The following is a 16,285-nucleotide window of genomic DNA, read 5'->3' on the forward strand; positions in this document are numbered from 1 at the left end:
AATTTAATTTTTTTTAAACTTTCTGATTTGTTACAGACCAGTACTTAATTTTGGGTGCTGAAGAAGGAATCTACACTTTGAATCTGAATGAGCTTCATGAAGATACTATAGAAAAGGTTTGTGTGTCTATTTTCCAAGTCGCTTTTGAAGCATATGATCTATGAAGCAATAATGGAAAAAAAAATCAGATTTATTTATTTTTATAAACAGTAAATTTATTTGGAAAGTACATCTATCCATTTTATATTCCTGGTTACCATCAAAGTGAGCTTGGAATCTACCCTTTGTAAAGGGCATATATTGACTGGTATCCAAACTCAAATAGCTTGCTTCTTAATTCCAGTTAAATTCAAATAGTTAAGTACGGAACAATGAAAAAACCCCACCCAATATACCAAAAACATGTACTGTAATTACTTAAAACCTATGTGCCAAAATATCAGAGTCTGATTTGACCACTGTTATGGACACAGTCATTAGAATTTTAACTTTCTTATTGCTTGTTCCTCATTAGCTTAACAAAGTTTAACACTAGAATTACCAAAACCTATGTAAAAACTCATAGATCCATCCCACCTTAAATCCCTTCACATCGCTCCGTCAGCGTCTTTTGTCCTGTAAATGTGTCGATAAGCAGCAAGCAGCCTACTATCACATCCCCCCAATGCTGCACAGTTTTCTCAGCTCAAGTGTGTTTACCTGCGTGTCATTTGCTTAGAGTTGTATAGAGTGAGAAGTCAAGCAAAATGACACCTTTTATAAATACTACGTCGTTATTTGGAACACATGCATTTCATGTGCGTTCCGTGTCCACAACAATCTATGAAACACATGGTTAAAATAGAAAAGTTTTTCATGTGTTAGTAATAATTGACAAAATGTAGACATGAAGTGTATAATGTGTGAAGCCTGAAGTCCAAATATCAAATAAACACTTTCACAAAAGGTACAAATATAACAGAACAAGTGCGCTTCTATTCAAGAATATAACTGTAGAAAAAGAACCCGCATTAGGGTGCGACATTGACACTCCTTTGATACGACTGCTTCGGTGGCACAACAGTATCAACTGTTGACTGGTAATCAGAACTTCACGGGTTTGACCCTGGACGAGTCTGTTTTGAGAAGTGAGCTGCTCTTATTCTTACCAATTTAGAACAAAAACATACATTTGATTTCAGTCTGTAGCAGCCGATGTAAATTTACGATACTTGTAAAAGTTAGCTTTGTTTTTTTTTTTATTCAGTTTTATTCTCTCGGTCACATTCACTATACCATCTGCCCCCACCCCACCCCCCCAATCTGACACTGCTGTTTTCACGTAGGCTTTGGAAATTCTAGTGTTAAATGTGTACTGTATGGAATGGACATTGTTTACAAGGATTTGCACCAGTGGCATTGCTCAGTAAAAGGAGGATTTTGGAGCAGTTTGTTGAGTGCTTTGATGTGATCCACTCATTTATAGAAAAAAAATGTCTGTTAATTTTCTTTTTGAGATCAATTTTTTTAGAATGAAGAAATAAAAAAAAAACCTCAACAGATACAAGATAAAATTTACTTGTGGTGTATATAAACCATGAGAGACAGAGAGAGAAACACACAAGCCACTAAGACCAGCCTATAAAGCTCTCCACCAAACAAGCAGCAGCAATCTCTTCATCAGTGGTGGTGTGGGAGGACCCATTCATCCAGGATGCAGAAGTATCAAGGAGAATTAGATTACATCTAGAAACCACTGCGTGTTTGGCAGCAGTGGTGACCAAAGACAAAAGCCTTTATTGGGAAGGCAAGAAAGAGAATGCAGAAAGATACTGAAGCACGAAGATATTTAGAAGGAAAGGTATATGCAAGGACAGGATCTTGGAAAGAGAATCATAGACAAAAGCTCAGTTTGAGAAAACTGGGGGACAGTCCCAGAACATGTGAATAAATGTACCATGAGCTTTAAGAGAGCACAGATGACACAAATTTTGGAAACTGTTTTTATCGCCACAGCGAGCAAATGAAATGCCTTATACCTTGGGTGCAGGAGACTCAAGGAGAACAATGGGACACCACATGATTTCAGGGTTGATCTTAGTTGATGATAAAAGAAGAAGTGGTGGGACAACGAATTTAGATACCAAGGACTGCAATGTTAGGACCTGTGAAAAGATGTCACCTAGGGTCTGCAAACCATGTTGTGCCCAGGAAGGAAGAACAGTTTAATGTTGTAAGGGCAATAATGTGAAAGATTATAATCTGATATTGCTAGGTTGGATTGGAACCTACTGTAAATATCTTTCACAGCTAAACCACATTTTGAAGGCACATGAGATTAAGGACCAAATTTACAAAAATGAGGCCTAATTTTCATACTGGAAAAAGTGAGTGTGTAATTAGATTAAGGTCAATGGAGAACAATGAGAGCTAGCATGGTAATAAAGCACTTAACACAGTGGATGAATAATTAAAGCCCAGTGATAAAGCTGCAGGACTGGCAAGGACAACCCTGCTTTAGATCTGTTTTGAATCAGGGTAGAATATTTAATGGTTAGTCTTTTGGGTTTCAGATGGTCTTAACTTCAGTCCAAAATTACAGTATGGGTAGAAAGTGGAAACATTGTACTAACAAAATCAAAACAGGGTACAATATTGATTTTAATAATTGATATAACAGGAGGATAAAGGAAGAGTAGACCAATGATTAAAAAAATCCCTAACTCATTTAACATATGACAATAGTTGGAAATATTGGTATTCTGAGGCAAAGTAAAGACCTCAATACCCCGATACTTGATCCAAGCTGAAGTTGGAATAGGCCCAATTTAAGTTATATCTGGCTAAGATCTCAAAAGAGTGGAAAATGTCAAGAACATGTGGGAAATCATATGAAGCATTTCTAAAAAAAAAGTAAAATATCAGTACAGTGGAACCTCGGTACACGTACAACTCGGTTTACGACCAAAAAGTTCGCCAAACTTTTGCCTCAGTTCACGACCACACACTCGGTATACGAACAAGCCAGGTTCCCTTTCGGTTTGTACATGTTCAGTCTCACCCTGTGCATTTCCTGTGCAGCGTGCAAGAGAGAGAGCGAGAGCGTGACACACACACCACACACACAGAGGCAGCACACACACAGGCAGAGAGAGAGATAGAGCCGTGCACACACACAGGCAGCGGCAGAGAGAGACAGACGCGCACACACACAGGAGTGCGAGAGAGAGGCGCACACACACAGGAGCGCACTAGAGAGACACACACACAGGCGCTCCAGGCTGCAAAAGAGAGAGAGAGAGAACGAGTGGGCGAGCGAGAGAGGGAGGACTGGACGCATAAGGTAGAGAAGGCTTGTTTTTCTTTTCAGTTCTGTTTACAGCGATCGGTTCGTAGCCTGCATTGTTGCAATGTCACTTTTCTTGGTGGTTTATTAAATTACGGATTTTTCAAATGTTCATTTTTTCCCCTGTGCTTAAAACTCATTAAAAAAAAAAGTGTTTTTAACGAGCGGTTCCTAGCACTATAGCGTGAACTATTGCAGTGTTAGTTTTCTCTGTTGTTCAAGGTTTTCTCAGTGTTAATCAATGTTTTTACATTGTGCTTAAAAATTAAAAAAAATATATACATACAGTTCGTACGGTTTGGAACGGATTAATTGTATTTACATACAATCCTATGGGGGAAATTGCTTCGGTTCACGACCAAATCGGTTTACGACTAGAGTTTTGGAACGAATTATGGTCGTGAACCGAGGTTCTACTGTATATAAAGAAATCTTTTGATGTGTATTATATACAAGTGAGAAAAATTCAGACCTGCGAAAAGCAGTGGCCATTTTTCCAGACAGAGGTGGAAGAACAGACAAGAAGAGTGCCCCACATATGGAAAGCCTGTGATACATCTCTCTATTATAAAAAAAAAAATCCTGGAGAGAAACAGTAAGGTGTAGAGACGTGATCTTAACGTTAAGATCACGGAAGACAGTTAAAAGACCCGCAAGGACCTTAAACATGAGACATTGTGCCAAGAGATTGACCCAGGACCATCTCGCGATGACATAGAACATGAGATTATTGCAAGAAACGCCCTACTTGCAATCAATATCAAATAAGACAACGGAGCAGCAAAACATTCAGTCTTGTGAAGGATTTGAGCACACACAGATCCAGGGTCTCAGCGTATATAAAGTGTATAAGGACAATACGTTATAAATGAAACGTCAACTAAGCGAAGAAGAATGCAGCGTGGAGAAAAGAGACTCAAAAGTGTTGGAGAGAAAAAAATAGCAAAAAAGAAAAAATAATCTAGGTGCAAATTCAGAAAATAAGGAAAGTAATTATCAGCCCGTAACTAGTGGAACTGAAACAAAGCACATCCATTCGGGCTCAGAATTAAAAGACAGAGTAAAAGACAAAGTAGAACTTCATAAACACGTTCACAAACGTTGGCGCTATACACATGCAGAACAGATTATGAAAGCATTGGAATTCGAAAGTCTCAACAAAAAAAAAACGTATGCACGATACAAATGTGGAGAAAGTTAAAGAATATGAAAGTAGGAAAATTAGAAAGTAGCGCAAACAAACGGAAATTATTACTCGAAAAAGGGAAAATAATCACCACAGACCAAGTGTCATTGGAAAAAAAACAGGACAAAGCAAGGTCAGAAATAAAAGACAGAGTAGAAAACAAAGTAAAACGTCATAAATTGGTTACAAAACAAAGGGGCCAAACACATGCAGAGCAGGTTAGAGATATTGAAAACTGGAATTCAAAAGACTCAAAAAAAAAAACAAACAACGTAGGGGCGAAACACATGCAGAGCAAGATATAGAATATGAAAGCAGAAAAAAACGACAGTGTCAAAAAAAGAAAGTAAACATTGCATTAGCGCAAAAAAAGAAAAATTATTACTCATAGAAATAACTAAAAGGCAAGTAAAGATCGAATATATGGACATAGGTGATATGTCAGAAGTATGTAAATATTGTAAGGCTTTGAAGTTTAAGTCAAGAGAATTTCAAAAACAGAGTTTACCTCACATGCATTTATTGGTTACTTTGCCAAAAAAATGACTAACTGCTGATGATGTAGATCATTTTGTCTGTGCTGAAATTCCAAACAGAGAAAGCTATCCTGAATTATGGTACAAAGTCATTAAACACATGTCTCACTGACCTCATTTAAAAGATTCAGCATATTGGGACTCGAAAGATTCCAAATATTGTTTTTACAGAAGTTCTGAAATAAAAGTGAAACTAATGAAATACCAACAATTCAAAGAAAAAAAAAATCTTAAAAGTGTGCATCCGGAAAACAAAACATGGGGTTAGGCGAGCGAAGCAAGCAGGGGGCAAAGCCCCTTAGTTTTAATTAGTGAATAAACCTGTAGAAGGAAAGGAGTAAAATGTTTTAACAGAATTAATAAACCATCCCCCAAAATCCATCTGTTTCATAATTTGCCATAAAAAGGCCCAGGTCATCCTGTCAAAAGCCTTCTCTTAGTCAAGTGTGAGAAGAGCAGCATAGCAGAGTAGACCTGGAGTGGATTTGATACTATACTGTATATGAAGTGACACGTATTGTCAGAAGCATGTAAAGACTTGACAAAGCCAGTCTGGTTTGGGAGTGTTAATTTGTAGATGACACTTTGGAGATGATGAGCAAGTACCTGTGCTAGCAATTTGACATTTTAATTTATAAGGGAAAGATCATGGTAACTAGAGCAGTCACAGGGGTCTTCCACCTGTTTCGGAGGCAATATAATCAAAGCCTGTTCTACTGATGGGTGCAATTTACTCATGGAAATTTGTGAGTTCAGCATTTGAAAAATTAAATCAGATACTTGATTACAGAATGTGGACAAGAGATCAGGTGGAAACCAATTTGGACATGATGCTTTCCCTTGACTCATGGAATCCAGTGCCTTCTTAAGCTCAGATAGAAAAATGAGGGCATCTAACATGGCTACTTCATCCTCTGATAATCTATGAAGGGATAGTTTATTTAATAAAAAGGAATTTATGTCAGCTGTGGAGATATCAGAATTATTTGTGAAAAGTAAAACTCCATAAAATATCTAATAATCTCAACTGGTTGCTTGTTGAGGCCTGATTTCTTTTTAACTGATGAAATGGTGAAGGAATCACATCCTTAGAGCCGTAGTGACAGTTGCTTACGCGGTGTGGCACTGGACATGTAATAATGATGGGCACTATTATGGTTATATGACTGTTAATCTTTTTATTATTATTTATTTGTACTTGTCTGTAGATGTACACTTTTGTTTTGGTGCACTTTTTGCACTTACAGTGGGGCAAAAAAGTATTTAGTCAGCCACTAATTGAGCAAGTTCTCCCACTTGAAAAGATGAGAGAGGCCTGTAATTTTCATCATAGGTATACCTCAACTATGAGAGACAAAATGAGAAAAAAAATCCAGAAAATCACATTGTCTGATTTTTGAAGAATTGATTTGCAAATTATGGTGGAAAATAAGTATTTGGTCAATAACAAAAGTTAATCTCAATACTTTGTTATATACCCTTTGTTGGCAATGACAGAGGTCAAACGTTTTCTGTAAGTCTTCACATGGTTTTCACACACTGTTGCTGGTATTTTGGCCCATTCCTCCATGCAGATCTCCTCTAGAGCAGTGATGTTTTGGGGCTGTCGCTGGGCAACACGGACTTTCAACTCCCTCCAAAGATTTTCTATGGGGTTGAGGTCTGGAGACTGCCACTCCAGGACCTTGAAATGCTTCTTACGAAGCCACTCCTTCGTTACCCGGGCAGTGTGTTTGGGATCATTGTCATGCTGAAAGAACCAGTCACGTTTCATCTTCAATGCCCTTGCTGATGGAAGGAGGTTTTCACTCAAAATCTGATGATACATGGCCCCATTTCTTCTTTCCTTTACACGGATCAGTCGTCCTGGTCCCTTTGCAGAAAAACAGCCCCGAAGCATGATGTTTCCACCCCCATGCTTTACAGTAGGTATGGTGTTCTTTGGATGCAACTCAGCATTCTTTCTCCTCCAAACACAATGAGTAGAGTTTTTACCAAAAAGTTCTATTTTGGTTTCATTCCTCTTCTGGATCATCCAAATGCTCTCTAGCAAACTTCAGACGGGCCTGCACATGTACTAGCTTAAGCAGGGGGACACGTCTGGCGCTGCAGGATTTGAGTCCCTGGCGGTGTAGTGTGTTACTGATGGTAGCCTTTGTTACTTTGGTCCCAGCTCTCTGCAGGTCATTCAGTAGGTCCCCCCGTGTGGTTCTGGGATTTTTGCTCACCTTTCTTGTGATCATTTTGAACCCACGAGGTGAGATCTTGCGTGGAGCCCCAGATCGAGGGAGATTATCAGTGGTCTTGTATGTCTTCCATTTTCTAATAATTGCTCCCACAGTTGATTTCTTCACACCAAGCTGCTTACCTTTTGCAGATTCAGTCTTCCCAGCCTGGTGCAGGTCTACAATTTTGTTTTTGGTGTCCTTTGACAGCTCTTTGGACTTGGCCATAGTGGAGTTTGGAGTGTGACTGTTTGAGGTTGTGGACAGGTGTCTTTTATATTGATAACGAGTTCAAATAGGTGCCATTAATACAGGTAATGAGTGGAGGACAGAGGAGCCTCTTACAGAAGAAGTTACAGGTCTGTGAGAGCCAGAAGTCTTGCTTGTTTGTAGGTGACTAAATGCTTATTTTCCACCATAATTTGCAAATAAATTCTTCAAAAATCAGACAATGTGATTTTCTGGATTTTTTTTCTCATTTTGTCTCTCATAGTTGAGGTATACCTATGATGAAAATTACAGGCCTCTCTCATCTTTTTAAGTGGGAGAACTTGCACAATTGGTGGCTGACTAAATACATTTTTGCCCCACTGTATAAGTTGAATTGTAAAATGGCTCTGCTCATTCCTCCTAGCTGTCACCGTAGTGAAACTGCCATGTGTGATTTTCTTTAAACAAACCTTAGGCTGCGTACAAGTCACACTGCATGTGCTTTCAAAACATACATGTCATACATAAATCAGACAAAATGTATATCTCTATTGTTTATTTACACAGTTTAAGCAACAATCAATATAGAATTGCTGTGATTTATGATGAGTATGTGGAATGGCATGATTCATATATCCAACAACAACATTTATTTATATAGCATGTTTTCATACAAATTATGTATCTCAAAGTGCTTTACAAGATGAAGCAAGAAAAATATAAAATAAAATTAGGCAATACTAAGTAACAAAGAAAAAAGTAAGATCCGATGGCCAGGAGGACAGAAAAAAACAAAAATAAAACAAAATCTTAAGGGGTTCTGAGGCCACGAGACTGCCCAGCCCCCACTGGGCATTCTACCTTACATAAATGATCTAAATCAGTTCTCATAGTTTCAGGCTTCACATGGACGAATTAGATGATGATGGTCATGGGGATGTCTAGCCTTCGATCCATCAATGTAAGGACTGCATGGTGCCTTGATCAGGTGGTGGCGGCGCAGATTGCCACCAAAGAAAACCGGGAAAAAGAACGGCAGAGAAAGTAGGGGTTAGATCTGATAGTCACCGGTTTCAAATCGGACTCCTGTAAATGTATAATTTCAGGAAGAAATTGCCTAATAAAACTGAATACTGCAGATCGTTTAGTGCTATCCCCCAGTCCATGTACATTCCAAGTCACTACATTTAAAATTTACAGCATATATTGTATTTAAATGAAAATATACTAGTAACACCTTGCAATTCATATATACACTACCGGTCAAGTGTTGAGAACACCTCAGCTTTTTCAGTATTAATGAAAGTCAAGGAATCTTTAAGTGTACAAAGATTTATTCTTATATTTGATTCATCCAAGTAGGCACATTCTGCTGATATAATAGCCAAACTGTAGCAACTGTTTTGATTCAGAATGCTAGTCACTCTGTGCAAGTCACCAAGTCTGCCTCCAGCAAAAGAACCCCAGACCATCACCCTTCCTCCTCCATGTCTAACAGTTGGTGCAACACACTGAGAAACCATCCTTTCACCAACTCGATGGTGTATAAACACCCAGCATAATGAACCGAAGATTATAAATTTTCATTAATTTGTCCATCAAAGTTTTTTCCAGTCAGCAGTAGTCCACAGCTGGTATTTTAGGCCCTGTTTTGTCCTGTATGGAATGGCTTTCTTACTTCTACTTGCCCTGTAAAACTTGCACCACAAAGTCTCCTCTTCACAGTAGAAACTGAGAGTATTGTACTATTATACTGTGTGGTGCCTATCATGCAAATGGTGACTCGTAGAAACTTGTCTTCTGATTGGGTTATGACTTTGACTCTATAAGACTCTTATCAGAGTTTTCCGTGCATTTTGTACACTTTGAATGCTACATACATTCATAAAGGTAAATAATTTACTGTTCACTACAGTTTTGTGATAAATACCATGGCTTGCCGTGTTACTGTCTCTTCAACAATTTTTCCAACAATGTGCATGTGCACAATGTTTTCAAATGTCTATTTCCATATGCATTTTAGGTTGTTTTAGTGTGGACATAAATACTTTGGTAAACAATGTGAAAAAACTATTGTAGACAAAGTTGAAACTGCAGTTTTTAAGCAGAAATGTAGCAGTGCGGATGTAGCCTTAGTGTGTTAGTGGTAAAACAGATATTAAGTGCCCTTATGGGCAAAAAACTGTTGCGCCAAAACAAAACCATTGACATTGTACTTGTCTTTTGCAGTTTTATCCATAACTAGCCCATTCACTTGCTGAGGATGATGTTAGACTTCCCTTTTCTGCTGAAAGAATGATTCAGTATCATTCTCTGGAGGGGTGAAAACATCCTTCATTCCTGTTAACTAGTCTTTTGCTTCCAATGCATTTTCAAAGAAACGTGTTTATGCTTCAGCTGTCACCAGTAATTTTGCTGGATAAGCATGGAATATGATAGCCTGACAGAGGGAAGTGTTTTCTGTGCATACTGTGACATGTGGCATCTGGACACGTATTCCTGTAGTGTCCCCTCACTTTTGAAATTATATATGCTGTAGCCTTAGTGGGAGACAAATCATGAAACGGTCATTCAAGACTTTTTATTTTTAAATTAGTTAAAAACTTGTATAGCTAGACAGTTGCACAACACTGTTAATAATGTGACTGATTGCTAGCAGGTTAAGGCTCTAAATTATCTTGTCACAATTTAAGCAGGATAATGTCCACTGCTGTATGGACTTGCTTTTCATTGTTCAATTGAAGAACTTTCTTTGTGGTGGAGCTTACTCTGTCTTTGCCACATAGTCCTTTGTCTAGAATGCGTTGGTGTCTTCCTCAACTTGCTTTTAGGGTCTTTGTTATATTTTCTTCATAGTGAAAATTATGGCTGTGCCTGGAAAAAGAGTAGAGCTAATAAAGGCTGTCCAGCATCCAGTAGCTTTTAGGCCTAAAGAAAGTTGTTTCTTGCTTCTAATAGAGTGGGCCAGCTTCTTCCTCCAAAGACACCAAAGAAATGCATAAATCTAGTTTTAGGGAACAGTGTAGCCTACTGTGCCTGGATCAAGTTTCTTTCCAGTTGTAATTCCAGTCCATGCTACAGGGCCATTCTTATGTCCATTAGGGTGAAAAGGGTTCAACTTGCTCTTACAGTCTTAAAATGAATTATCCTTTTGGGGCATTTTTTTAAAATAATCTATGTACACATTTAAACTCATATTTTCATAACAACACTTGTTGTTATGAAAGAAACTCAGAAAGCAAGCTAACTAAATATTGGTATGGCTGCAGGATAGTTCAATAACACAAAAGAAATCATTTAGAAATATTGGTGAGGGAGGGAAATATCTTTTCTGCGTCTTTGTTAAGTCTGTTGTTCTTCTCAGAAATAGCCTTGTGTGACAGAGAACCTTTTTTGTCCTACAGTATCATTCAGAATTAGAGTTTATCTGAGAAATCCAAAGGAGATTGTTTTTTAAATTAATGTTCCCACCACTCTGGTTTTTAGAGTGAAATACCTGTTCAACTCATTCTCTCCTTTAATATTTTAGTTAGTCTCCTGCAAAATACCTGTTTATAATAATCTAAAATTTAATAATGTTTTTCATTTAAGATGGAGACCTTTGATGTTCACAGTGTATAAAGTTTAATTAGTACAGTTACCCTTTTTTAATTAGGATATGTTTGTAAGATTTCACTGGGACACAGTAAGAACACCAATATCAGTTAGTACTGCAGTCCCATTCTTTCATGGTCTTGTGTAATGACCCTGTTCTTCTAGTTTAAAATATGTCTATTGAAGTTAAGTGGTAAATTTATCTTTTAAGTTAACTGTCTTTGGTGTGGGCTTCACACTTAGTGTAAGTGTGTCTGCTGCAAAACAGGACAAAGTAATTCCGGAGCAGTTATAGAGAGATAAGAGTTCCTGTTTACTCTTGATTAAAAAGGGACGAGGATACATTGTACTATTGATTTATTAGATGTGCATTAATCTAAAATTTTGGTTGGTAATAAATACATAGGTTTGACCTTCATGGCTTGCAGTGTCATTGCTGACTAAACCATGAAACAGGTGCCTGAAAGTCTAGGAGAAGAACTGATAAGAGTTTCATTGTTGTGAAATACTGTGCTTGATACTGCCTTATGTGATTAACAAAATACAGATGTTGGTGTCTACCTTGCATACCTACCCTTTTAGCTGCTTAAGGTTCAGTTTAGCTAAGGTGGTGCATGATGTTAAATGTGTAGTCATGAATATCAGTCCTCAAATGAAATTTAAGAGAAAATGAAAGTCTTAGCTTTATGATAAAATACAGAGGAAAATGTCTGTTTGTTCTATTGTATTCTGCAGAATAGCATCCTACTTTTAGAAATGACCTGCAGCATCTTAATGGACTAACTGAGTTAAGGAAACGAAAGAATGAAAGCGAAATTCTTTACTTGTTTATTAATTTAGAGTAATCTTGTCTACTTAAATCTGACTGAAAAAGATACTTCTCAAATCCTAGAATGAGGACATATACAGTAATCCCTCGCTATATCGCACTTCGCCTTTCGCGGCTTCACTCCATCGCGGATTTTATATGTAAGCATATTTAAATATATATCGCGGATTTTTTGCTGGTTCGCGGATTTCTGCGGACAATGGGTCTTTTAATTTCTGGTACATGCTTCCTCAGTTGGTTTGCCCAGTTGATTTCATACAAGGGACGCTATTGGTGGATGGCTGAGAAGCTACCCAACTTACTTTTCTCTCTCTCTCTTGCGCTGACTCTCTCTGATCCTGACGTAGGGGGTGTGAGCAAGGGGGGCTGTTCGCACACCTAGACTATACGGACGCTCGTCTAAAAATGCTGAAAGATTATCTTCACGTTGCTACCTTCTGTGTGCAGCTGATTCGTGAAGCGACATGCTGCAAGGTGCTTCGCATACTTAAAAGCTCAAAGGGCACGTATTGATTTTTGACTTTGTTTTTCTCTGTCTCTCTCTCTCTCTCTCTCTCCCTGCTCCTGACGGAGGGGGTGTGAGCTACCGCCTTCAACAGCTTTGTGCCACGGTGCTTCGCATACTTAAAAGCCAAACAGACATATTGATTTGTTTGCTTCACTCCTTTGAAGAGGAAGATATGTTTGCATTCTTTTAATTGTGAGACGGAACTGTCATCTCTGTCTTGTCATGGAGCACAGTTTAAACTTTTGAAAAAGAGACAAATGTTTGTTTGCAGTGTTTGAATAACGTTCCTGTCTCTCTACAACCTCCTGTGTTTCTGCGCAAATCTGTGACCCAAGCATGACAATATAAAAATAACCATATAAACATATGGTTTCTACTTCGCGGATTTTCTTATTTCGCGGGTGGCTCTGGAACGCAACCCCCGCAATGGAGGAGGGATTACTGTATAATTAAAAGAACAGCTGCAGTTAAAAATGCATATTTTTAATGCTTGCAGCCGAGGAAAGCATATTACATATTTGCTCTCAAGATTCATCTGCAGTATTTATGCATTTAAGATGAAACTAATGTAAGATTATGCTTTATTTATCACTACCACTAAGAAATAAGAAATAGTTTATTACTATGAAAAACAATGACATTTGTACATAGGAATATCATTCAGAGCACAGATATTTAGATATAAATGGAATATTAGATCACATGTTTCACTTTGAATAAAACATTTTTACTTCTCTTTTTTTTCTTAACCAGTTGGTTCCACAAAGATGTACATGGCTTTTTGTAATGAACAACATATTAATGTCCGTCTCAGGTAAGCAAATATCCATTTATGGTGTACATTTTATTCTGTGCAAAACAATTTGGTTTACTGTTATGAACTGTAATACTAATGTTGATACTGATTATTGCCTCAACTCACCAAACAATCCTTGAATATTTAGATTCTATGTTTCATTACCTTACAGGAAAATCTCCTCATCTCTATTCTCACAATTTGGTGGCACTATTTGATCAGAAAAGACAACTTCAGAAGAAACAAGGACACCTGTCTATCAGCTCAAATCGTCTGACTGAGATCATTAATAGGTACTAGACTCCTTATAGTAGTGTGAGAGAAAATTCTAAATGTAGTTCCAGAAAAAAAGTGTTGTGAAAAAGAAATTAAATCCTATTTCAATTCTAAGATTTTAAACACGAGGTCCTAAAATTTCATACATCTAACTTCAGTTGTCAAACAGCACATAATCAATTTTACTTAGTCAAGATTTATTCAATATAAACGCCTAGAAATGGCATGTGTAAAAAGTATTTGTATCCCATGATTACGTAGCTTGTTGATCCTCATTTAGCACCAGTAAATTGATGTAATCATTCATGTATTATTTTATCATTTTGTTACACTGTATTGTTGGTATTCTGGCCCACTCTCCCTTACATGAGTTTACTTGAGTTCATTAGTGTATAAGGCATTCTTTTATGCACAGTTCTCTAAAGATCTACCTACAGTATATGAGTAATAATATAGATTGAACTTTGATGTAACCAGTCATTCAGTTCTTATTGTGCTTTGAAATAATGTCCTGTTATTTGATCCAAGCTCAAGCTATAAGCTGTGTCACATTTAGAATACTGTGATATAAAGTCATGTTGCATGCAAAACAAGCCATCATCATCAGCATGTGATTTTGCATGACAATCAAACAAATCCACTTTGGTGACCTTTGTTCAGAGGACATTTTACAGAATGTTGTCCACTCTCTATTTTTTTTTTTTCTTTTCAAACTAACTGTTCAAGAAAAACATGTTTGTTATTTTTCTGATATTAGATTAAAGAACTGTAATGCTTAGTAAACTGACAGAAGTCAATAAATCTTTGGATGTAACATTTGGGTTTATTGTGATTGCTCTTGGCATATGACAAGATCATATGGAGGATTTACTAAAATGCTAATGCCTGTCAGTATTAGAAGCAGTTTTTTAGTTTTTAAGTGGAAAATACCTGTTCTCACTGTTACAATAAAATTATCATTTCATGCTGTTTGAAAATAGTCTTATAATCCTTCCCGAACTATTAAGCATTAACAGTTGCTTTTCTAGGTCCATTACTAATGTTTTTGTACTTAATTATCAAGGGTGCATTTACACCAACATACAGAATGTCTTGGATAAAAAAACACTTTTAGTTGAATATACAGTATGATGATAAAATATGTTATATGCAGTTTATCAGCTGAGGTTAGATTTCTCAAATTCTATTTAGATAGGAGTAAGATGATTGTTAGTTAAGGGTGAAATTTGCCATGGACCCTCTGATGTATTATTCTAATACTTGCGTCATGATATGATAATAGTAGATCATCTTATATTGGTAATTCTTTTCTGCAGTATATTGCAGTTTATTCGTCCACTTTTATTTGATTAATGTTAAAGCTGAATGATATCCTTTTAGATAAAAATATTTCAACCTATTACAATTCATCCGGACTCAATTCATCTAACTTAACACTAGAATTACCAGAGTCTATGAAAAAACTCGTAGATCCGGCTCACCTTAAAACCGTTCTCACCTCTCTTTTGTCTTCTAAATGAACCGATTAACACGAGCAGCAAGCAGCCAGCTATTCGATCCCCCACCGCCGCAGAACTTTCACTAAGTTTTCCCAACTCATGCCTTGTTTGATTATCTGGGAGTGACTGAAGTGCTGGAGTTTTAGAGTGGAAATAATAGATCGCTATTTGGAACACACGCATTTCATGTCTGTTCCATTTCTACAGTAATCTGTGTAAACACATTTTTAAAATAGAAACGTTTTTCATATTTTAGTAGTTAATGACAAAATGTAGGCATAAACTATATAATGTATGAAGCCTGAAGTCCAAAGATCAATTAAACACTTTCACAAAAGATTCAAGGAATAGACAACAGCTTCATTGGCATAGCGGTAAGATTTGCTGACTTGTAATCAAGAGTCCCCGGTTCGATCCCCACTCACTCCTATATTTGCAGTTTTCAGTAGTGAGCTGCTCCTTTTGTTAATATTATACAGTACACACATACATTTGGTTTGCGTCTGTAACACACGGTGTGCATTTATAGGACTTGTAAAAGTTACCGTTTTTTTAACTTTTATTCTCTCTAATTTATGTGTGTACCTGTTACAATGTACACGCTTCTGTCTGTGCTGTGGTTCCTATTACACACCTGAAAGAAAGAGACAATATATGTGAAAACATCATTGCACTAATGCAATATTATTTGAAAACGAACAGCATCAGATAGGGTGTGGATTTATGTTGCCGCTGCTACTGAAAGAAAAAAAAGATTAACATGTGCGTTGATCCTGCAGCACTGAATAACCTCACATGCTCTAACACCCCCCCCCTTCCCCCCCCCACCCCCGATCTGACTGTAAGAAACAGCGCAAGTACAGACGCAAACCAAGTGTGATCAAGAGTCCCCGGTTCGATCCCCACTCACTCCTATATTTGCCGTTTTCAGTAGTGAGCTGCCCTTTTTGTTAATATTATACAGTACACACATACATTTGGTTTGCGTCTGTAACACACGGTGTGCATTTATAGGACTTGTAAAAGTTACCATTTTTTTAAGTTTTATTCTCTCTAAATCACGATACATACAAAAAACCCCGCCCCCCCCAAGGGATCTGACGCTGTTATTTTTCATTTCAAATGGAATAACTGGAGATGTGAGTGGTGTTTTGAGACAATGGAACTGGAAATTCTCTCATCTCAAGGGATAATAGCTGACACATAAACACTGGCGAATCTGCTTTCTTCGTATCTCAATGTCATTTGATTTTTTTTTTATTCAGTTTTATTGAGTGTTCCTGCGCATGCTGAATTAGTGT

General features: G+C 37.3%; 1 protein-coding gene across 1 annotated transcript in view; it reads left to right on the top strand.

The window, feature by feature from the left end:
* The window catches only part of map4k2 (mitogen-activated protein kinase kinase kinase kinase 2), a 227,419-nt gene that overhangs the window by 173,398 nt on the left and 37,736 nt on the right, over positions 1–16,285 (top strand). Inside the window, exons 22-24 of the mRNA XM_028804122.2 lie at positions 37–116; positions 13,167–13,227; positions 13,382–13,502. Coding sequence (XP_028659955.1) covers positions 37–116; positions 13,167–13,227; positions 13,382–13,502 — 262 coding nt within the window. The remainder of the gene's footprint in view (positions 1–36; positions 117–13,166; positions 13,228–13,381; positions 13,503–16,285) is intronic.

The sequence above is a fragment of the Erpetoichthys calabaricus genome, chromosome 1 (genome assembly GCF_900747795.2).
Source record: "Erpetoichthys calabaricus chromosome 1, fErpCal1.3, whole genome shotgun sequence".
Lineage (NCBI taxonomy): Eukaryota > Metazoa > Chordata > Cladistia > Polypteriformes > Polypteridae > Erpetoichthys > Erpetoichthys calabaricus.